Below are 23,355 nucleotides of genomic sequence, written 5' to 3' on the forward strand. Positions count from 1 at the left end.
TCAAGACCTCTGGAAATGAGGTAACGAAATAATCGTGGTAAACAGTAAAACAAAGTGCTTTCATAGTGGTTTCAAACCGCTAATTAATATTAGAGTAGTATAGTTTTCCTTCGGTGACGATGATTATTTGAGATGCAGCGCACAATCTAATCAGTCATCACCGCAGAGTTCATGTAGAATGAATTTCCTCGGCATAACTACAAGTTGGGGATTAGCAGGCTGTGTGCTTGTCAAACACTTGAACATCAAAACAGCATTGTGGTGCCTTCTTATTATAAATGCTACCAATGTATGGTCCACTATTGCTTGACGGTAGCATGGCGGTGCTCTCTTTCATAGTATATGAACAAAGCCATTTATCCCTATCTGTCATTTCTTAAGTTGTGAAGTACCTGTCACTTCTGGTCCCATGGGAGTCCTACATGTAAGTGTATTTACTCTAATTGAGCTCTTTATGTAATTGACAGTTTATTCTGGCCTAATAAATCCTTTCTAACGGTTTCTGATTAGCTGTGTGAGCATTTTGTTTGCTTTTTGAGGTGATTATATCACCTTATATTCATGTGATGGGGGTAAATGAAGGAATCCTAATTTTGAGATGAGATGTTTCTGAGTTTTTGAAAGCTCTCGTTGTTGTTGAACTGTATGCAGCTATACCAAAGTGATTTGACAGATTAATAATTTAGCAATGGAACTACTTAGTGCCTCACAGCTGTTAGTTTGTTGTGGTGGTGACAGAGTGTTTGGTGCAATCCATAAGTTCATATGAGCATTCCCAACCAGGAGTTTTACTATGTGATTCATCAAGCCACTTCCTTTAGTGGATTCACTTTGATCTTATACTCTTGGAGGATCTCTGGGGGCAAAAATGCAGGTGTATGGATATAAATACTCCAGCAGAACTACTGTGCACTAATGGACATTGTATTAGGTTACAGCCCTTTGTGTTTTCAAGCCTTATGTTTTTAACAATGAACTGATCAGACATGGTAATAATGAATGAAAACAATATATATGTTCTTTATTTGTGCTTGTTGTTTTTTTTTAACTTTATGTCCCTTCTGTACATGTGTGGCATTTCATAATGCTGCTTCAGTGTCACACTAAAATGTAGAAAAAAGGAGGGTATTATCTGCTTTTAATTAAACATGATAAAAGTCTGCACAGTTGTCTGTACATTGAGGTGGGTGCTGTTTATTATACAGATGTATAACTTCAGTTTGTGTAGAGCACCTTCTTTTGAAGGACTAGTAGGAGCAGAATGAGATTAGGGGTTATTTTGGCGATGGAGATTAAGGCAGGGGCTTTTTGTCATTTGTGCGAGACAAGCCATTCATCCATCCAGTTCACAGCCAAAAAAAGGCTGGTCCCAGAAATTAGCAGTTTCAGCTCAGCAGCAAAGTCGTCGGGCTGTGAAGGCAGAGAGAAATTGACTAATTAGCAATGCGCACTAAAACTTGACGGTTCTCTCTATAACAGCGAGGGAAAGACTCGGTTTTTCTCCCCCTTTCTCGTTTCTTTCTTCCATAGATGTTTGAAATCGCAGTCATTTACGCTCGACAGTTTTTACAATAGCCTTGAGCCATAATTTTGCGAGTCTCTCCAGCATCCATACCCCTGCATGGTCTCTCTCCACCGGCCATGCACGACCGTTTCTCTCCCCAACCGTGGATTTCCTATTACTCTCGTTACGACTCACTGAGCCCCAGGCCCAAGGATAATGATGTGTTGTTTCTTGGTAGCATAATTTGTCACACGTATATTTCTTCTTCTTCTTCTCTTGCAGAAAGCACAGCTCCCTCTCACACACTCACACACTTCTTGTTAATTCAGAAGAACAAATGATCAACGTCAACAAATAACCCGAAATAGTGACTTTATGAGTTGGAATCAATGGTTATTTTGAGACGCCATAGACTTTAAAGGAAAAAGGACATTTCTTAAAAGGAGAACAAAGGAAAATTCAAGTGAGATTATTGGGAACCCGAAGCTTACTTTCCTTTTTTTTGGTCAAGAGCTGAAGTCAGGTAAGTTTGGCTCCTTCTCAGGCAAGCTGCTCACATCATTTAGTTGTGACAGGCGCTTTTAGAGAATCTGGCGACAACGGTTACGGCACGCTTGTGTCAAGTTTACACACATTACGCACATGGAAATAGCTTTTGTAACAGTCTAAGTATGAAAAAGATATGCACATCCCATTTAACTTTAGCGAAAGCTGCATTTCAGTGAATATTTTGTCGATACTCACGTCCGCTTAACTCAGGTAGGCTAAAAAAGCAAAACGCACCCGTACCGCTGCTGACGGCTCGGAGACAAACTAATTGCTTTTGTATGACTCCGTAAATCTGTGCGATGTGTAATGTCCTCATTGTGGGGGTGTGCAGCAAGGCAGGAGAAGGGATAAGTGTTGGCTGAATGCTGCATGTTATCCGTCCACCGTAGCGGCTGCCTCTTTTTTCCTTATCCGACAACTTCAGCCGCGTTACCGAGGGGGGAAAGCGCCGCAGCATCTCCGTATCCTCCGATTTTTTTTCTTTTCTTTTTTTTTTTTGTTTTGACAGCGCCCTTCAAACATCAGCCTCCATTTAAAACCATCCGCTTCTTGAGTTAAGAATGAATAAGAGTGGCACGCTATGGGAACTACTACGTTTTTGTTTGTTGCTTTACGACCAGAGCTCAAAGTTGAAGGCGAATGAAGCCGTGCTGGATGTAGATTGTCGCCGGCTGGCGTGGCATGACGGCTCTTCCCCGCTGGATGGACGGGCGATCTGTTCAATAACTTATTCGAGAAATCGTTTTCTGCTGTAATAGTTGACTGATAGCGATGTATAGGCAACGTGTGTTGTGGAAATAAATGACCTGAGGTAAATGGCTTGCATGGTTTATTTGTTGCCTAGGTGGCGTTCACATTCAGGAAGTCATGTCCAGATCGGGTGATAGAACATCCACCTTTGACCCAACACACAGTGACACCCTGCTGCATGGGCTCAATCTCTTGTGGCGAAAGCAGCTTTTCTGTGATGTGACTCTGACAGCCCAGGGACAGCAGTTCCACTGCCACAAAGCTGTGTTGGCATCTTGCTCCCAGTATTTCAGATCCCTCTTTTCCTCCCATAATGTAATCAACAATGAAGGAAGCAAAGGGGACCAGGGCAGCAGTGGGACCCCTTCATCCTCTCCTGATGACAAGCTGGTGACCACCAGCACCAGGCCCATAAATAACCTAGTGCTCCAGGGCTGCTCCTCCATTGGACTACGATTAGTGCTGGAGTACCTGTATACTGCCAATGTTACTCTTTCCCTGGACACAGTGGAAGAGGTGCTGTCAGTCAGCAAGATCCTCAATATCCCCCAGATTACCAAGCTTAGTGTGCAGTTCCTTAATGACCAGATCTCTGTGCAGAACTACAAGCAGATCTGCAAGATTGCTGCACTCCATGGACTGGATGAGACCAAGAAGCTGGCCAACAAGTACCTGGTGGAGGATGTGCTGCTGTTGAACTTTGAGGAGATGTGTGCCATGCTAGATGCTCTGCCACCCCCAGTGGAGTCAGAGCTGGCTCTCTTCCAGATGTCAGTCCTCTGGCTGGAGCATGACCGGGAGACTCGCATGCACTATGCACCGGACCTTATGAAGAGGCTACGCTTTGCCCTTATACCTGCCCCAGAGTTGGTGGAGAGAGTTCAGTCTGTTGACTTCATGAGGAGTGACCCTGTGTGCCAGAAACTACTCCTGGATGCCATGAACTACCACCTGATGCCCTTCAGGCAGCACTGCAGGCAGACCATAGCCAGCAGGTGAGAACGAGACAGATAAACACTCAGACATAAATTCACACAATCACACCACAGAGCTGTTTGAGACTGGGCAGTGGGTAATTAAATGCCTCCCACTTGTTAAATTTGAACAAATTACAGACACAAGCATTATGCACTTGCTCATGTATTGATCCCACCGCCTGTTTAATGTAGAGCATGTAGGTGGTCGGTGTAGACCATGTAGGCAGTGTGGCATTTCAGGACTAGTTCATGAGGATTTTGGTGCTCCTGTAACATAATACCTGCTGCCAGAGGTCGTGATGCACTCTGTGCTCCACTGTATCCATCATTACAATGTTCCCTCCTGTTTTACAAAAGAAAACATGTCTTTATTTCCTCACACATCTGTGCAATTACTCTCTAATCAGTGTAGACAAGATTGCTACAATCTAGATAAAGGTTATGCATTTGATTTGTAGCAACTCTCTTGAATACAATTTGAAATGCTGTAATTGAATTGTGACCAGAATTAAATGGTAATTGCAAGATGCTTATGATCCAAGTACAGAGATGCCCTGTTACTGATATTAAAATGAAGACAAATATAATACATTCAAAATGTTTTGTTTTTTTTTTAATTTGATTTGATGTTTAGAATTCCTTTTCATGAATTGGACAATGCTGCTTACATTCGTGTTGCATGCACGTGTCTCACTCACACAAAAACATGGCTTACATGTTTGTCCTGATCTGCACTTTTAGGGCTGGTTAGTACATGGCTATTGTTTCTTATGGTGACAACTGATCACAGTCAGACAGCTGAGACTTTTTTTTTTTTTTTAATCGATAGTATCAATATTCAGTTGTTGTTGTTGTTGTTTTTTTTATCACTACAGTTGTGAGCCTTGGGGAAAAACAACTAAAAAAAATTGTGACACAAGAGAATCTAAACTTTATGAAAACATTTGGAAATTACTGAAATAATCAGGACATAAAACCATTCTACAAGTACCTACTTGTACATTATCCCAATAATATATCTGATCCCACATATGGACCTAAACGAGCAAAGATTCAGGAATCCTCATAATTAGTTTCACATGCCACTGTTTCTCTCCCCTCAATTAATCACCATTATCTATGTCCAGGGGCTCATTTGCATATGAATAACCCTAAAACACTTCCGATTGGGCCAGCATGAGGGAGAATACACCGAGGCGACGGTGACTTACCCAAGCATAAAAAAGTAAAATATGGAAAAGGGAAAAAGGTGAATGTGTCTGAATCTAAAGGCCAGCTACTCTTAATGTTTTAGTGCATACTGTGATAAATTGGTAGATTTGTGTTGAAATCCATTAGGAGCCAGATAATGGTCATTGATGTGCAGTAAAGTGCACGGCTTTGAGGTTATATATCATATACAAACAGCAGGAAATTTCCAACAATTGGCTAAGGCATGTCACATGAATCACTGTAGCCAATGAAATGGAGACATTGTATAGGCAGGTTTATGTTCTCAATTGTGCTTTTAGCCTCCAGCATGGCACCCTACAGGACTGTCCTCGCTTCACAGCTAATTGAAAAGATATCTTTAGAGTGCAATAACGATCCAATAACACATCAAAACGATTGAGCAATTTTTATTAATCACAATAAATGTGGTCGCATATTTCCTGATTAGCAATCTTGAGTTTAGTAGAAGTACTTGGATAAGAAGCAGTTATTCATCTAGCTGTGCATTTATTCTTTATTTTATTCACAGATTAATTCATTCATACAATCAGCATCAGCAAAGTGAAAAATAAAAATACTCCAGGGAAGTTCTGTTAATATCGTCGTAGTAAATCAAGGAATTAAAGGTGTCAGGTTGAAGCTGTGCTTGTGTTTTTGTGTTTGCATGTTTTATTCCAGGCCTTAATATGTCTTTTATTGCATGTTATTGAACACTTGTCCGCACACCCACACTTTTGACATTGCAGAATCCGTTCCAATAAGAGGATGCTGTTACTGGTGGGTGGTTTGCCTCCTGGACCTGATCGTCTCCCCAGTAATTTGGTCCAGTACTATGACGATGAGAAAAAGACATGGAAGATCCTCACAAGTGAGTAGAAAGGCTGCGATTTAAAAAAATTTATATATTTTTTTACATTTATTTATTTATTTATTTATTACCTGAGGCATCCCGTGTTACTGGCTTTTATGATGAGAAATAGTTGTTCCTTTGGATGACTTTAACACTGGTTAATTTTCACCAAAAATGATGGACAAGAGTTCCCTAAATCCTTCAGGTAATAATGTGTCACTATCACTTTTAATATAAGTTTTTAATCAGAGCGTGACTTCACAGCACTGTGGAGCGTCATGCATGCTTTCCCTTGTTTTTTTGCTGATATGTGCTGGCAGGATGCACGATGAGATTTACTTGAATCTAATGATCTATTGTGGCTGAGACAGAACGTTAAGGAGTGACATCTTTTCCCAATTACTTTTAAATGCAGCGTGATTACTCGTTCATATTGATCAACTCATAACACTGAATTAACCCACACATGGTAATACACGACGTGGCAGTTTAGCCTGTTGACCTGGTGTCGCTGTTGATATTGGGTTTACTTAAGGTGAATAAATAGCACAGAGGGGTTAGTGGAACACTGCAGCTTAAATGTTGATGTCAACCATTCTTAGGTAACAGGGACAACAATGGAAACAAAAGCAAAAATAGATTTTTATCTCATTTTATCTTATTTTTTAATATTATAATGAAGGCAAATTGTGATAATTTCCTAGAAAACCTTTGTGAGATTTCAAACACATCCCTGCTGCACTCTCCGCTGTAGAGTGCACTATGCTCTTCTCTCTCTCTCTCTCTGTCTTCCCTGACCTTTTTAAGGCTCACTACTATATTGTTGCCATATTGCAAAGGTCAAAAAAAGAGCTAATGAGAGACCGCGTTTCTCCTTTGCCCCATCATTGCTGGACATATTGAGTTTTTGTCCTGTGTTTTGGTTGCAGTCATATCTCAGGATCACCTATCCATTCATATATATTAGCTATAGGTCTGCTTTCTGTCAGCTCGGCCCTGTGCAGTTTATGTTCTCCCTTTATGGTTCAAATTTGAATAAATCTGGTTTTATGCTTTTGCTGTCGGGTCTTAAAATCACCAGCAGTCTCCGACATGGTTTCTTCCTCTGCTCAAATCATAACATTTCCTGGCAGCAGTGTGATGTTTTAGCTCATGTTTGTCCAAACCTATTAGAGCTTTTTTTTTTTTTTTTTTTTTAACTGAAGGAGCCTTGCATACACAACAGCCTGAAGCTTGCTGTTTATGTTGTTGTTGTTGTTGTTGTTGTTGTTTTTGTCATTAAACTCTCACTCACTGGTACAAACTGCACCAGGCAAAAGGTCAATAGGGATTTCCATCACTCAGAACTAAAAAAGTTAACACTCAAATGGTCCGTGGCCAAGTGGAAGGACAAAACTGCAAAATCATCCCCTTAACACATCAGTGACCACCTGATGTAGCCTCCTCACAATGGATGTGGAATAGAAGATTATTAACATTCAATCATAACTTTTCAATGAGCCGAAACCTGAGAGGGACAGCCTTTGATTAAGACATTCATCAACACAATTTGGGAAGAATCTGATGTCTTTCAGTGTATCTGATGTACACACTGCTCGGTGATTCCAGTGTAAAGTTTGCCATCTAGTGTACCCACAGCAGCGTGGACCAATGCAAGACAAAGGCAGGCACAGATTCAGCCACAATGCTAGGTTGTTCTTTTCTTCTTCTTTAAACCAACCTAATATTAAAATCTGGATCTCCATGCTGCATGTATGGTGTCCATGCAGCATGGCCTAGAACAAAGGAATTCAGCTCAGTGGGATGCAATTGTAGCGGTGTTAAAGGCACATCAGAGATGGAGCAGCAGTGGTGCATTAGCTGTGGAGTCATTCAACCGACCCTGACTGTGCCTCTATGCAGAGGTTTCTGACTCCCTCTAGTGAGCCCTAGAGCTCACTGTAGACCGGAGTGATGGCGTCCATCTCATAGAGGACGTGCTCATCCTGCCCTCCTATGGCTTTTCACACTCTTGGGTTAGTGGACAATTTGGGTTAAAAGGGCGCAAATAGGTTAATCGGATTCACTTTCTCAGGTATAAATACTTTAGAAGGAAAAATAATTAATGCATTTATTTTTCAGTGCACAAGATTAGCATAGTAATTCCAGTTATTATACCCTGCTACTGTAATTATCTCACCGTTCACCTACAGTATATCCCAAATGTCCCAAAACCCACCGCAGTACTCTAGATACTGTGGTCTGTGACATATTGTAAAGCAATAATCTTCTTCTCACATGGGTACGAGATGATTTTTAGTATGAGTACAAGTCACTAGACATCAAATAAAAAGCCGCCCATCCATGTCCTATATACTGCTGACTGAATGATAATGTAAATAGCATGTAAGGGAATTTGGCAGTCGTATGGCACTCGTCTTTGAGGTGCACTGGAGGCAGGCAACCTAATCCCCTCGTTTGAGATAAAGCTGTGTTTAGTGTATGTAGTATTAGTTCCTATCTGAGACTTCCCTCCCATAGAGGACCGGCACATGTCAGCCAGCTAGAGTGAGATTGCAGAGAGAGGCCAATTGGAAAGAAATGAGATTCAAGGCTGTCTAATTTTGCAGCAACTGTGATCCATCAGACGGTGGGGAGGTGACAGTGGAAATGACTGATGGAGACAGACAGGTGGGCTTTAACATTTCACTGATTTGTGCTCAAAAAGCACCGGGCCTGAGATTTATTGAGTGAACATGATCATGTTCATTATGACTGTCACCTAAGACCATTTCTCTACATCTCAATGGGGTCACTTTAGCAAAAGAAGATGAAAGAGAGAAAGGGAGCACGAAAACATACACAAAAGAAAATCCTCCATGAGGGGTCCTGCTTCAGCTCTGGGATGTTTATGCTATACTGCGCTAACACACGACAAGGGGTATCATCCACCCAACATTTTACTTATTGGACAGTGTTGCTAAGCTAGTTTCTAAGAGTCGAATTCCCAAAATAGAAATTGGTGACCTATCCAGTTAAATAAATGCAAGGTTACAAGTAATAATTATCTGGTTATTAAGCAATCTGTCAATTACTTTCTCAATCAACTAAATAATTATTTTATCTACAGAATGTTAAAAAATGTCCATCACATTTCCAAACCAATGATATTCAGTTTACTACCACTAAATACTTTTTTTCCTGTCCTTTAAAGTGCTGGAGGTTTTTATGGCATCGTTATTCGAAATAGCTGAAGTCACATTCCTGTGACTGGATGGTCCAGAGAATACAAAACAAAAAGAGCAGAAAAACCTCCGATTATTTATATATATATATATATATATGAGTTTTATGATATAATTTAACATTTTGCCTCATGTGAAGAGAAAATAGCAAGAGCACATTCTCCGTCACAACCGGTGCATTATACTGCAACTGAAGCCTGACTGATTTATGAGCAGGTCAGTATTATCCACCAGTATTAACTATTGGCAGTTCTCCTAATAGTTGCATTTATAATGGCCAATAAATGGAAATTATAGAAAAAGGTAAAGAAGAGAAGGGAGAAACATCCTGTGGGCAACACCTGTTTGGAAAGTGAGAAACACAACAACTAGCTGATCTGAAGACAGCTGGGCAAAGCATGATAGAGTAAATAAAGACCCACACTAAAAAATATGTTAGGGAAATCTGTTTAGGTTTCATATGTCTGAAAAAAAATGCCGGTCAATATATCAGTATATTGGATTTTTAAAATCACTAAATATCAGTATTGGTATCAATCGTAAAATCATATATTAGTCTGTCTGTAATCGCAAGTTTATAGAAAGTAATCCAGTGCAACTTTCTTTGCTCACCAGCTCTCCATCCAGACTTTTTTTTTAAACTTCTGTTTGTGTTTTTTGTATCTTGCTCCAAACAAAGAACAAACAGTCTGTGTGAAATTTACTCTGACCACTCCTGTCAAATTACAGAACATTTAGCACTTTCATTATTTCCTATTCAAAAGTTAATATAATACTTCTTAGATGTTCAATAAACCTCTTTGGTCAGTGTCTCGGACAGTAATTGGTAGTAAGGCTTGACCTGTGGGTGTGGTGGAAACATTTAAGAATTAATTGAATTTATTTAAGGAGAGTGTAGATGCCATTTACTTTCCCCCTTTGAGTATAAGAGCGCAAACAGAGTTACACCAGATGTGTTGATCAAATTGAGGGTTGTGTTTGGGCTGGAGCCTATCCCAGCTGTTCCTGTTCAAGAAGCGGTGTACAGCTTGAACAGGTCGCCAGTCAATTGATGGCTGTGTTGATTCTGATTAAAAAACAAAAGTTGCACGTCAATCTATTTTCTATATGATTTTGAGACAAAAGAGGTTAAAAAGTTATCCAGATGCTACAAAGAGTGGCTTTTTTTGTTCGTGGTTCAATGGCATAACTTTTACTGTTACATGGTTCTTATTTTAAATGACCTGACAGTTTTATTAAATGTGAGACTTATGGTAGTGCTTTCTAGACTGCAATGTGTCCTGAACAGAAAAGTATTGGCCTGTTTTTAATTCTCATATTTAATGATACAAAGTAATTGCTAACCACAGTGGATTTTTGAAACCACCAGCACAGTACACCTATAACAGCCAGGGCACACTCACAGGGTACTGTTTATATACAAATTTCTCTCCACATGTTTTTAAAACTGACTTTTTGACTTTTTGTCTGTCACCTAGTAATGCCTTACAACAGCGCACATCACTGCGTGGTGGAGGTGGAGAACTTCCTGCTGCTGCTAGGCGGAGAGGACCAGTGGAACCCCAATGGTACAGTCGCTGCTTTCCACTGATTTCACGCAGCAAATTTTTCATGTTCACTTAAACTGGAGTTTATGTAAGTTCAAGCCCATCAAGTTAATGTAACACTTTCAGATGGTTTGAAACACTCATCCTGCAGCCAGATCAGCTCTGAGTGGACAAACAACACTCCAATCAACACTTGTCAATAATTGGCACAGAAAAATTACTGTTGTTTATGATGAAATATTTGCAATGTAGAAGTGTTAAGAGGGCTTTTTGCAAAAAGGTGGCAACACAGTGCCATAGTAAGAAACAAAGACTGTAAATGATCAAAGATTCTTACTCTGCCTTTTTGTTCTTTCACCAGCTATCACAGTAATACAACAGCCAGGCAGATGTACACTGCAATTAGTTGTTTATTCAGTTTTGAGAGTAGGAATCAGCTTACTACAAATGCACATCATGAGAGATGATTTGCAGTCTTTTGAATACAACATTACCAAGAGGTGATCTCTCTGTGCTTAGAAAACATGACTTCAGTCAGCTCTTGTTAGCTCAAACAGCAGCAAAAAGGCAAATCATCACGTGTGGGCGGTGATTAATGAAGACTGGGGAGAGTTGCATTTGTGAATTTTATTGGTACACAACAAACAACATTAGAAAAGATGTGGCCAATAAGAACTGATCATTACATTAGCATGTCTAAACTGTACAAAAAGAAGCTTTATTTTGAGCTAAGTTATTTGTATTCTACTGTTCTGTTTTGCAGGAAAGCACAGCACTAATTTTGTCAGCCGCTACGATCCCAGATTCAACAGTTGGATACAGTTGCCTCCAATGCAGGAGAGGTGAGCCTTTTTTTGTCCTCAGAAATGTTGACATCAGTACTAGCTTCTGTTTACTCAGCTTCAGTAACCCATTTTCTCTCATCCATCTCTCATTACCGTGTTTTGTATATTTCTCAGAATCTCACCACTCATTGCATCACCTAATAAGAAACGGAAACCTTTATGACCTTAGTGAAGTTCACAAGTTTTGGCATTCATGAAGATGCTACTTGGATTCTAGTTGTAATTTGTGAGATCCAACAACTTCACAAGTCTTCTGTTCAGCTGTGATAGCAGATGTGTAGTTCTCTTGGGAAATGGTGTTTAGAAAACCTAAAAATATAAACATCCACATAAGATTAAAAAAAAATGCTACTACTCTTACCTAGGTGTACAAAACCAGCCAACAGAAGAATAAAGTAATGCTCATTGGGCTGTAAACAGACCTATGTGCTGGTTTTTTTTGGTTCAAAATCCTTTTACAAGGTATTACATCATGCAGAAGTAAGCAAGCCCATTACACAGGCATGAAAACAGATGCTCACAGCCTAGAAGCTTGTACATGCTTAACTTATCTCTCGTCTTATGATGTTTTTTTTGTTTTTTTAAGAATGATTTGCACCTTAGACAGAAGCTGGAAAAAACCAAAAAACAACAGTAGTGATTCTCATCATAGGTTTAATGATGTTGTCTGGTTAATGCGTCCTCCTCAGGAGAGCCAGCTTCTTTGCCTGTCGCCTGGATAAGCACCTGTACGTGATTGGTGGCAGGAACGAGGCGGGCTACCTCTCCAGCGTGGAATCCTACAACCTGGAGACAAATGAGTGGAACTACGTGTCGTCTCTGCCACAGCCTCTGGCTGCCCATGCAGGAGCGGTGCACAATGGCAAGATCTACATATCAGGTCAGTTACAGGAGCTGTACACGAGTCGCATGTATTATTATTATTACGCCTTATTATTATGCAAAAAGGGGCGCTACATGGAGGGAACTGTACAAAAAGACACATTGTGTTTATGGCACATAGAGGTAAACACATCCATTTAATTACACCACAAAGAAAAACCAACTCCACTCCACAAAAATGATTAAAATCAATGCATCAGGACTGATTGTTCATCTTTGTCAAAACTGCCAGCAGTTCAGTTGGAGCTTGAGGTGAGCTTATAGAGACTAAAGTAGGCTTGAGTTTTAAAAAAAAGAGAGAGAAAGAGAGAGTGAACCTCTTCTTAGTAACAGCACAGCCCCAGATTACCATCCAATATTACCTCAGACTCCCTCAAGAGATATGTTCATGTAAGTAGCAGAGTTTCTGAAGCCCTGTAAAGAGGCTTGAATGTATACATCAGTTCTTCTTCAAAGAAATGGCCACAGAAATAGTTCAAATTTGTAATGCTTTTTATTAGATATATTTCAATATAACTTTGGTTTGTATAATTCTTCTACTTGCTGACACCAGAAAGTCATATATTAGATTTTAGTGATACGTCAGTGAACCACTCATCACCTCCCTGCAGGAAAATCCGGAAGTGAAACCCTCCTCTTTTACAAACTGACTCTAACCAAAGTTTTCTTGAAGAGCCAAAAACGTTTTTCTTTTCCAGTTATTTACTGTATATCTGGGGATAGTACTACATTTGGATCCAGTATGTCCACGTGCCGCGTGCTGTAGCTCCACAGAGTATTAATGACACACTGCTGTGTTTACCTGCTGCAGGAGGCGTGCACAATGGCGAGTATGTCTCCTGGCTTTACTGCTACGACCCTATAATGGATGTGTGGGCGAGGAAACAAGATATGAACACAAAGCGTGCCATTCATGCTCTGGCTGGGATGAATGACCGCCTGTATGCTATTGGTGGAAACCATTTGAAAGGTAAGCACTCGAGCTTTTCAGACAACGAACAGAAAGCAGGTCAAGATTGATACTTTTTTGAAAAGTACGTGTGAAAATCATGTTGCCATTGTGAGCAGGCAGTGACCTTAATTACCCTGTGCAACACTGTAGCCTCCATTTCTCGCACTCTTTAGTATTCATAGTACAAAATGTGAAAAAGAACAAAAACGTGTGCTGTTCATTTGCATTTTTTCAGGAAAACTGAATGTGGTCATGGGAATTATGACAAGCTCAGCTTGTCTCTCTTTGAATCCTCTCTTTAGCTACGCTCTTTCGTTAAAACACTGTTAAACAGATGTGTTCAGTTGGCTCTTCATTGCTGCAAATTCAGCTCATAAAAAACCTGCACGTGCCTCTGAGTATGACTGTGTCCATATCCAAACTCGTGTTTCCTCACGCTCACCGTAGGAGCGAATCTGTGCACATCGATGGCTGTCTTGCTGGTTTGTGTCTGTGAGTTGGTGGTGAAGGAAGAAACCTTGAGATGTAGTGAAACTGTGAGGGAGGTGGAACCGAATGCGGCAGATGGAGGAACAACAAAAATTTGTCTCTATCAGCAAATAGACAAAAAAAAAAGTAACATGTCTGCAAAAGTTTAACTAAAGGGGAAACCCATCAACTGGACACAAGGAACATACTGGACACACTGGCGAGAACAGAATAAAGATTCAAACCATGAGAAGCAAAATAAAGCCTAACGCCTAAAGCATTATGTTGAGAAAGAGAACGGCTGTGGTCAAATATCAAATTGCGCAAATTCTTTAAATACTAAATATAAATGCTTCAAAGCTTCCTTTATTACCTCCTTTAGCACAGGATAAACTGAACCATCCTTTAGTAAAGGAAAGAACGTAATGCCATATAGTGCCACATAGTGAAGGACTGTAATAAAATTTGCTTTTTGTCAAGGCGTCGCTTTAAATCAAAACTTTAACTATATTAACGTTTTTTTTTTAAAGATTATTATAGTTCTGTTTGCCTTAGTTATGCTCACTGTTGTATTGACAGGCTTTAGGAGTCATTCATTTTTTTTTGGGTCAGCTGGGATAGGCTAAGTGAAGGATAGAATGAATTGACTGAATGAATAGTTTCAAGAAAAAGGAGGAAAGGAGTTACACTGGACTAGGGCTGCCACGATTTGTCGACTAGTCACGATTACGTCGACTATCAAAATCGTCGACGACTAATTTAATAGTCGACGTGTCGTTTGAAGCTTTGTAAGATCGCAAAAGACGCAGGAATAATAGCAGGATTTAAGAGTGTAATAACGGACTGAAACAGAAGATGGCAGCACAGCATGTACAAGGATGCCAGCTGCCATTAAACCCCGAAGAAGAAGAAGCAGCTGTGTCCCAGAATTCATAGCGCGGCCCAGCTTAGTTTCCAACAATGGCGGTAGCTAGTTAGTTTTAATATTACTCTTATTATTCTTTCTGGGTCACAAAATAAACGTTTAACATATTTTCAGGCGAGAATGTAGCTGTGTAAAGCTCAAATATCGGCTCAGTTTATCAGGACACCACATATTTTCAAAAGCGCTCCGACGTTTTCGGAGACGTCTCATTTCGTAGGATATAGAGCGTGCTCTTTTTTTCTTTAAAATTCATATCTTTTTAGTGAAATAATATTTTTTCAGCGGTGATTCCTGTAAGAGCACAATGGGGTCGTTTCAATATGGCACACATCTGCCGTCATGTTGTTAACCAGCCTTGTGTCAGTGCATTCACGTGGTGGTTTGTGTGGATTTCATTTACAGTGGTACTGTAGCGCAAGCACATGAAACCAAAACTGTCTGAAACCTGATTGGTCCACAGGAATGTTTGACTTTAGTGTTTTCGGTCTAGTTTTCTTTTTGTGATGTGATGGTGAGTTCAGGTTTTATGCTATTGTTAAGGGTACTGAGTTTTTTTAGTTCATTTAATAAAAAAATAATGGTATACTCATAAATTAGATTATGAGTACAACATTATTATTACACACCAATTAGATAGATTAGTAATTAATTAATACAACAAACTCATGCATTTTAAGAAACTTAGAAAATAATCTCTTAGAAGTACACAGGAGCCAGCACCAGTTTGTGGAATCCGCCATGTTGCTTCGCCATCTTGAATGCATTTATTCCTGATATTGTCGCAATTATTTACTGCCTACAGATTAGACATGCGATTCTAAAACTTAAAATTCAGTTTAATTCAACTGAATCCGCTAAGTGAGCAATGTTACACAAATTTCAAAGACAATTTCACTTGACAGCTGCTAACAGTGGGTAACAGAGGCTAATGGCAGCTAATAGCGGCAAAAAACAGAACTTACTGACAAGAGCAGTCCAGGATATCCTCAGCAGCTCACCTCACAATCACTGTCTTCGGTCAAAAGTGAGCTTCACTGACTCATCGGCTTGTATCGGACTCCTTTCACAAAGCTTTACAGTCAAGGTTAATATCAGACTGATAGCCTACCCAGATAGCTAAAAGAATTACTTTGCTAGCTGGGTGAATGGTAACTAAAATATCCCAAAACATTTAATGTAAGTATTGATATTATTAAAATATATTAAAATATAGTGTGTGCAAAACTGGTAATACAAACATGGTGGCCAGCCACAGCTGTTATGGGGTATAGTCTAAATTTAATGTTTTTGATCTCTCCTGTCTAAAACATGTTTGTCCTAAAGCGGCCACCGTAGCTGCCTGTCTTTGCTTCCTGCTGTCTTGTGTTGAGTGCCTTCTGTGTTCCTCTGCCTCTGTTATCACATTCAGTGTGAGTCTTCTTGTGTTGGCGTTAGTTATTTGTCTTTTGGGTTATTTCCTGTATTTCTTTGATATATTGTTTTCTTTCTTTGTTGGATTGCTAGTTGGATCGGGGTGATTGTGGCTCAGGAGGTGGAGTGGGTTGTCTTTTAATCAAATGGTTGGTTGTTTAATCTCCGGCTCCTGCAGTCTGCGTGCCAGAGTGTCTTTGGGCAAGACACTTGCACCTGATGAATCCATTGGATTGTGATTCTGTGTGATAGATAGAAAGTCCTTAAGGGCGTGGAATAAGTTATGCTCCCATGTTCACCACGTGTCCTGCCCTCTGTGTCACTGTGGATTTGTGCTTTTCTTTAGGTTCTTTAGGTTTCTGTTCCTTTTAGATTTTGTTTAACTTTTGGGAAAAATAAACACTTGCCTTTTATTTCTAACATCTGCACACCTTTTTCACCCTACCTCTACTGTAACCTAAACCTACGATGACAGGGTATCTTATCTTATCTTATCTCTGTCATGTAGGTTTCTCCCATCTAGATGTAATGTTGGTTGAGTGTTACGACCCAAAAGCTGACCAGTGGAATATCCTCCAGACACCCATCCTGGAGGGTCGCAGCGGTCCAGGCTGTGCCGTTTTGGATGACAGCATTTATCTTGTGGGAGGCTACAGCTGGAGCATGGTATTTAATGTAGTACATATATGTCTTTATCTATCTATCTATCTATCTATCTATCTATCTATCTATATATATATATATATATATATATATATATATATATATATATATATTAGGGGTGCAACGATACTCGTATCGATATTGAACCGTTCGATACAGTGCTTTCGGTTCGGTACGCATATGTATGAACAATACAAAATTTTTAATTTATTTTATCAACTTTCCTTCTGACGATGCTGTCTGTGTTGAGCGCTCAATGAATCTGTGCTCGACAGTGCAGCCTAGGCGGAGTAGTCGAACGCAGATTCACTGAGCGCAGGGCAAGCTAGCGAGACAGAAGTTAAGCTCTCCTTGCAACATGGCAAATTGAACCTCCCCCACCCTCATTGAGATCTGGCGTTTGGAACTATTTTGGTTTTTATGTGAAGTATGACCCTGAAGGTAAGCGCGTCATGGACAAAAGTAAAACAGTATGTCGGATGTGCCACGCAATGCTCAATTTGTGGGAACTAGTGCGTTAGCACAGTTAGCTTGTTAAGGTGTTGACGCTGTCAAGCCCCATGCACGGGGCAATCCGTGGTAACTCGTTAACGGAGATTTGCCCCGTTATGGCGTTAATGTCATTTTAACAAGATTAACGCTGACAGCACTAGTGGGAACACAACGAATATGACTGCACATTTACGCGGACATCATCCTGGTGCAAAGACAAGTGGAAGCAGGCAAAAACAACAAGCACGCATGCTACAAACTTTACCCGAGTCATTTAGACAGCCGTTAGCACATGATTCTCCTTATGGGACCTGATATGTTTAATATGCTGCTGAGAAAATACCCCAGAAGAAGCGTATAGTATAGCTTTTATTTTGGAAAGAGCCATTTCTCTGTAATAAAGTCTCTTTTCCAAAGATGAGTGATTTCTCTATCAGATAGATTTTTTTTTATCATTATTTTGTTGTTTCAGCGACATTAAGTTTAAAAACTGCACTTTTGAGTTAAAAAAAAAAAAAATATATATATATATATATATATATATATATATAATAAATGACAAATTAAAAAGGTATGAAAATTTTTTTTGTATCGAAAAAAATATCGAACCGTGACACCAAAGTATCGTTGCACCCCTAATAAATATATATATATGTATGTGTGTGTGTGTGTGTGTGTGTGTATATATTAGGGGTGCAACGATACACAAAATTCACGGTTCGGTTCGGTTCGATACTTTGGTGTCACGGTTCGATATTTTTTCGATACAAAAAAAATGTTCATGCCTTTTTAATTTGTCATTTATTAAAATTATAAACATATTTTAACTCAAAAGTACAGTTTTTAAATTTAACCCTAACCCTTGTGTGTGTTTTTTATTTTGACAGCGAATGCGCACCTGCGGACCACTTATGTGCAGCCCTGGTTATTTAGCTCGTCATATCGCAGCCACAGAAATTCTTTTGTCCATGAAACCATAAAGCTGCACTTTCTTTTTGCCTTATAGTCTGATTTGTCATAACTTCTCCGTTTTGTGGTAAGCTTTTCTTTGGCTGTCACTTCTTCACCCTGACCTGTCTTATTTGGCTCAGCAGAACTAAAATATATATATCCTGCTGCTTTTACACACGCACTCACATAAGCTCAGCGATTCTCTGCGCAATCAACCTCTCACATGTTTAAGCTTGCTGCGGGAGATTTCACTTGTCATGTTTGCATAGTAAGCTAACGATTAATAAGACGATGTCAGAGGAATTGGTGCACAAATTATCATCACTCACAGATCAGTGCTGTCGCTCTCTATACACAGTTCGCACGATTGCAAAGTGAAAGCAAAAAAACAAGCGCAAATTCAAACGCGATTTCAATATGTCACATATTGACAGTGGCTCACCGATGCCAATGACATAATTACCCAGCTACATTTCTGAAAGAATGCAAAAGCATTGACATATATTTTTCCTTCCTACAATAGCCCGACGGGCAGGGCAGAGATAGATTTTGGTAGCCCGACTGAAAAAAATCGCTAGCTCCAGGACGTCGGGCTAGCGATATTGCGAGCCCTGTATCTGATTGAGGAATCACTCATCTTTGGAAAAGAGAGTTTATTACAGAGAAATGTCTCTTTCCAAAATAAAAGCTATACTATCCGCTTCAACGAGCTATATTCGGGCTATATTCTCAGCAGCATAAGGAGAATCATGTGCTAACAGCTGTCTAAATGACTCGGCTAAAGTTAGTAGCATGCTTGTTGTTTTTGTCTTTGCACTAGGATGATGTCGGCGTAAATGTGCAGTCATATTCGTTGTGTTCCCACTAGTGCTTTCAGGTTAATCTCGTTGAAATGACCTTAACGCCACAACACGGCAAATCTCCGTTAACGAGCTACCGCCGATCGCCCCGTGTGTGGGGCTAGACGGCCAACACGTTAACGAGCTAACTGCGCTAACACACTAGTTCCCACCCATGTAATTGAGCATTGCATGGCACATCCAACATACTGTTTTACTTTAGTCCATGACTCGCTTACCTTCAGGGTCATACGTCACATGAAAACCAAAATAATTCCAAACGCCAGATCTGAATGAGGGTGGGGGAGGTCCATGTGTCTCGCTAGCTTGCCCTGCGCTCTTCCTTCTGACTATGCTGTCTGTGTTGAGCGCTCAGTGGATCTGCGCTCGACAGTGCAGCCTAGGCGGAGTAGTCGAACGCAGATTCACTGAGCGCTCAACACAGACAGCATCGTCGGAAGGAAAGTTGATAAAATAAATTACAAATGTTGTATTGTTCGATACATATGCGTACTGAACCGAAAGCACTGTATCGAACGGTTCAATATCGATACGAGTATCGTTGCACCCCTAATATATATATATATATATATATATATATATATATATATATATATATATATATATATATATATATATATATATGTGTGTGTGTGTGTATATATGTGTATATATATATATATATATATATATATATATGTGTGTGTGTGTGTGTGTGTGTGTGTGTGTGTGTGTGTGTGTGTGTATATATATGTGTATATGTATATATGTATATATATGTGTGTGTATAAAACTGTGTTTTCAGTACAAGTTAGAATAAAGCTCAGTATTTTTGGGGCACTTTAATTTTTAGAAAGGGTTGCTCAGGCAAGAAGAAACTCTGGATTAATACATATATAGTTTAGTAATTCCCCACAGAAATCCAAACAGCACTAAGAGGCCTAAAGAAAATCAGTTGATTTTCTTGTTTTTCTTTTTCCCTCAGGGGGCGTATAAGTCTTCGACCATCTGCTACAGCCCAGAGAAAGGAACATGGACAGAGTTGGAAGGAGAGGTGGCAGAGCCTCTAGCGGGCCCAGCCTGCTCCACCGTCATACTGCCCGCCTGCCTGCCTTTTAACAAATGACAACTAATCCAGCCGACGGGTGTCGAGGGTGATGGGCAGCAGAGTGATTGGGGGGAGGACCATCAATAAGCAAAACAGTTGTCAACAATTTCATGACAGATTTTCCAGTCATACACTGGGGGTGTGTATAAATTATTTTTTTACAAGTTTGACCAGAGCACTTTCGTTATTCTCTCTACTGAAGGATCGAAGAAAAAAAAAAAAAAGATAATTGTGTGAGTCATGTATTTAAACTCATCTGTGTTCTGAGAAATGGTTGGTTCCATATTCGATTTTTTTTATTTAAGCGGATAGTAAGTGTTTTTGGCTTCTCTTCTATAGCACGCATAGTGTTGAGCTGAATTATAGCTTTCAAATCCATTGTATCTTGTATTCAGTAGCGGCATAACTCCAGCTAAATGCAGTGTTGTTTCAAATTACATCGGGACATGAAGTTACACTAGGACTGGGTGAGTAACATGACCTGTGATGATCAAAATGTATAAATAGTCTTCATCCGTTATGTTATTGCTCATTGTTCTATGGCTGGGTACGCTCACTTATTACCTGGTTAGAGAATTATACAACAGTTTTGTTGTCTGTCTCTGAAAATGAACATATTTGCGCAATCAAAAGGGGACATTTTCAGAAAACCCTAACAGCTGTCACTATTTAACTGTCACGGTATGTGCAGAAATGTTCAATTAGACATGGAATTAGACATGAAAGTAGATAAACAACCAGGAAGACACTTTAAAAAAGACACAAATATACTCATTGATCTTTTTGAGCATGTGTCCACATGACCCAGCCATATTTTTTGATCTTAAAGGGGGTCTATTATGTTCTTCCTTTTCCTCTATCATGTATATACTGTGAAAATGGTGTTTTCCTTCATTAAATATGGTCAAAGTCTAAATAGTGTATGTGCAAATAATCCCCACAATCACTTTCAAACAGTTTTTCTACTTTTGGCTCTGTATGATGTCATAGAAAGTGGATTTTTTTCAATATGATCATCTCAGGCATGCATTTGAGCACCGAAGCCCCACCCACAAACCTTCTGCTTATGAGGAACAGCCAATCAAAAGGAAGTATGCTTAAAGAGCGTGGGAACTGGAATTAAAACAGCAGAAGATTAAGTGAGGGGCATCATCAAGACCCAGTATAAGTTAAATAAGGTTTTTTTTTAAAACTATAAATCACACAAAGCTGTGCAGGACTCAAAATTTGACGCTGGAAATGAACATAACAGATCCCCTTTAATGATTTAACTTGTTGAACGACGCAAAACTCTAACCAATGTCATGCTGCAGGCAAGACAATTTAAGGATCATTATTGATTCCTAATATTCACATGAATAACTTATAATTAACTAATGTTAATTAAACAATGATGGTACAATCAAATTGTAACTATTAGCCAACGTGTTTCTGGGTAGCACATTGGGCTAAACTGATGCAGAGGACACTTGTGTAGCTTGTTCTCCTGTACAGCTTAATTTTAACAGGCCCGTTTGTGAGGCCACATAGCATTACCTTGATGAGATTTTAATCTTTAATGTATAAAAGACTAAATTAAACAAACATACAGTGGGCTTTAATGCACTAATAGTGAACTTTTATTTCAGCAAAGTTCACTAAAATGTAAAATGTAAATTACTGAATGTGCTGTGTTTAAAAAAAGTATCTTCAGTACAAATGAAGTCCAGTCTTGTCTACGTTATGAGGTTCAAAAACCTGACTCTAATTATTGATGCAGTACCTGTTGAATTCTTTAAAGAAAAAATGAAAAAAGAAAAGAAACGTTGATTTCATTCTTGTAAATAATCGCCTGCAGTGAAACATTTTTGTGCACTCAACCTTGGATTTATTCTCAAATCCTGTTATGTCCTTTGCATTTTAGAATATGAAAATAAAATGACTCTTGATGATTAAAATGTGTCTGAGTTTGTGACATTTGTTCAAGTCCAGCGACGAGATGTGAACAATCCCACAAGGGGAACTACCTTTAAACAGAAACGTTTCTCAAAATCACGTCACAAAAATCTGCTTAAAACTTTATTTAATAACAATAACTTTATTAGACCGCAGATACTCAAAGAAAAGCTAACCCATCAAAACGAACCCGATTCCTCCAGAGTTAAGGAGCTACAACCTCAAAACCACGATCACCTGTAGTTTTCAAATAAGAAAATTTTAGCAAATCAGATCAGAAATCTGAGAAGTCAGCTGCAGTGATCAGGTCTCAGTAGTTCTGCTGTATATATGTAGAAACCGGTCAATGTAGCGTTTTATATATTATTAATAAAATCCTAAAATAAATTCAGAATTTTTCTAGAAGCCAGTGAAGGGCAGCAAGAATGGGAACGATGTGCAAGTGTCAGTAGTGAATACAAAGGGTGACCTGGTGCAAGGGTGGATTACAAAGTGGTTTGCAGGGGTGCAGTCACTGTGGGCAGGTTAGAGCAACATAAATTGAAGCCCTACTGGATGCCTAGAAAGTAGAGATGGCACGATACCACTTTTTTATGTCCGATACCGATACCATAAATTTGGATATCTGCCGATACCGATATGAATCCGATATAGTGTTTTTTAATCAACAAAACTGTTTTTTAAAATATCTTGCTGCATTTTGCAAGTCTGCAAGTTCATACTCAAGTTTAAAACAACAACTACACTAAAGCTATTCTGTTATACCTGTATACAAAAAAAATATTTCATAGTTCAGCAATACTGATCAATCTAATAAACTTAGACCTACACCATCCTCCCTATTCTGGTATTTTAAAGAGTACTTAGCGTAAATATTAAGCAACCTAACTAATAGGGTTCCAACTCCCAGCAACAACAAAAATAAATAAATAAAAAATAAGGAACCACCCCTCACGCGCCACCTCATGATGCTTAATCGACGTAATCAACCTTAATTTGATGCAGTGTGGAAAAAAATGCACAGAAATCAATTATTTTTCAAGAAATATTAAATAGATTCAACATCTTTCTTCAACAAAATTGCAGACTGCACAGATGGTACCTTCCCAAAGTAAAAAGTACTATAGCTTACTAGGGTATATATTAGACTTAATAGTCACTATATACAGTAATTGACTTCTATTCATTTTACATCAAATTAAAACTTTGGGTGTCAGATAATTATTTATTAAAAGCTCGACATTTTAAATGAGAATAAGAAAGAAAAGTATG

At 39.2% G+C, this 23,355-nt stretch overlaps 1 protein-coding gene across 1 annotated transcript; it reads left to right on the forward strand.

Annotated features, from left to right (window-relative positions):
• Nucleotides 1-2,920: 2,920 nt before the first annotated feature.
• On the forward strand, nucleotides 2,921-20,166 carry klhl14 (kelch-like family member 14). The gene is made up of 8 exons (XM_085378103.1): nucleotides 2,921-3,798; nucleotides 5,739-5,860; nucleotides 10,545-10,634; nucleotides 11,377-11,455; nucleotides 12,148-12,338; nucleotides 13,152-13,310; nucleotides 16,604-16,761; nucleotides 20,026-20,166. The coding sequence occupies exons 1-8, from the start codon at nucleotides 2,921-2,923 to the stop codon at nucleotides 20,164-20,166; spliced, it is 1,818 nt and encodes a 605-aa protein (XP_085234229.1).
• The last annotated feature ends 3,189 nt before the right edge of the window (nucleotides 20,167-23,355 follow it).

The sequence above is a fragment of the Diplotaxodon limnothrissa genome, linkage group LG18 (assembly GCF_057381915.1).
Source record: "Diplotaxodon limnothrissa isolate DT_005_m linkage group LG18, D_limnothrissa_male_GT1.1, whole genome shotgun sequence".
In the NCBI taxonomy this organism is placed as follows: domain Eukaryota; kingdom Metazoa; phylum Chordata; class Actinopteri; order Cichliformes; family Cichlidae; genus Diplotaxodon; species Diplotaxodon limnothrissa.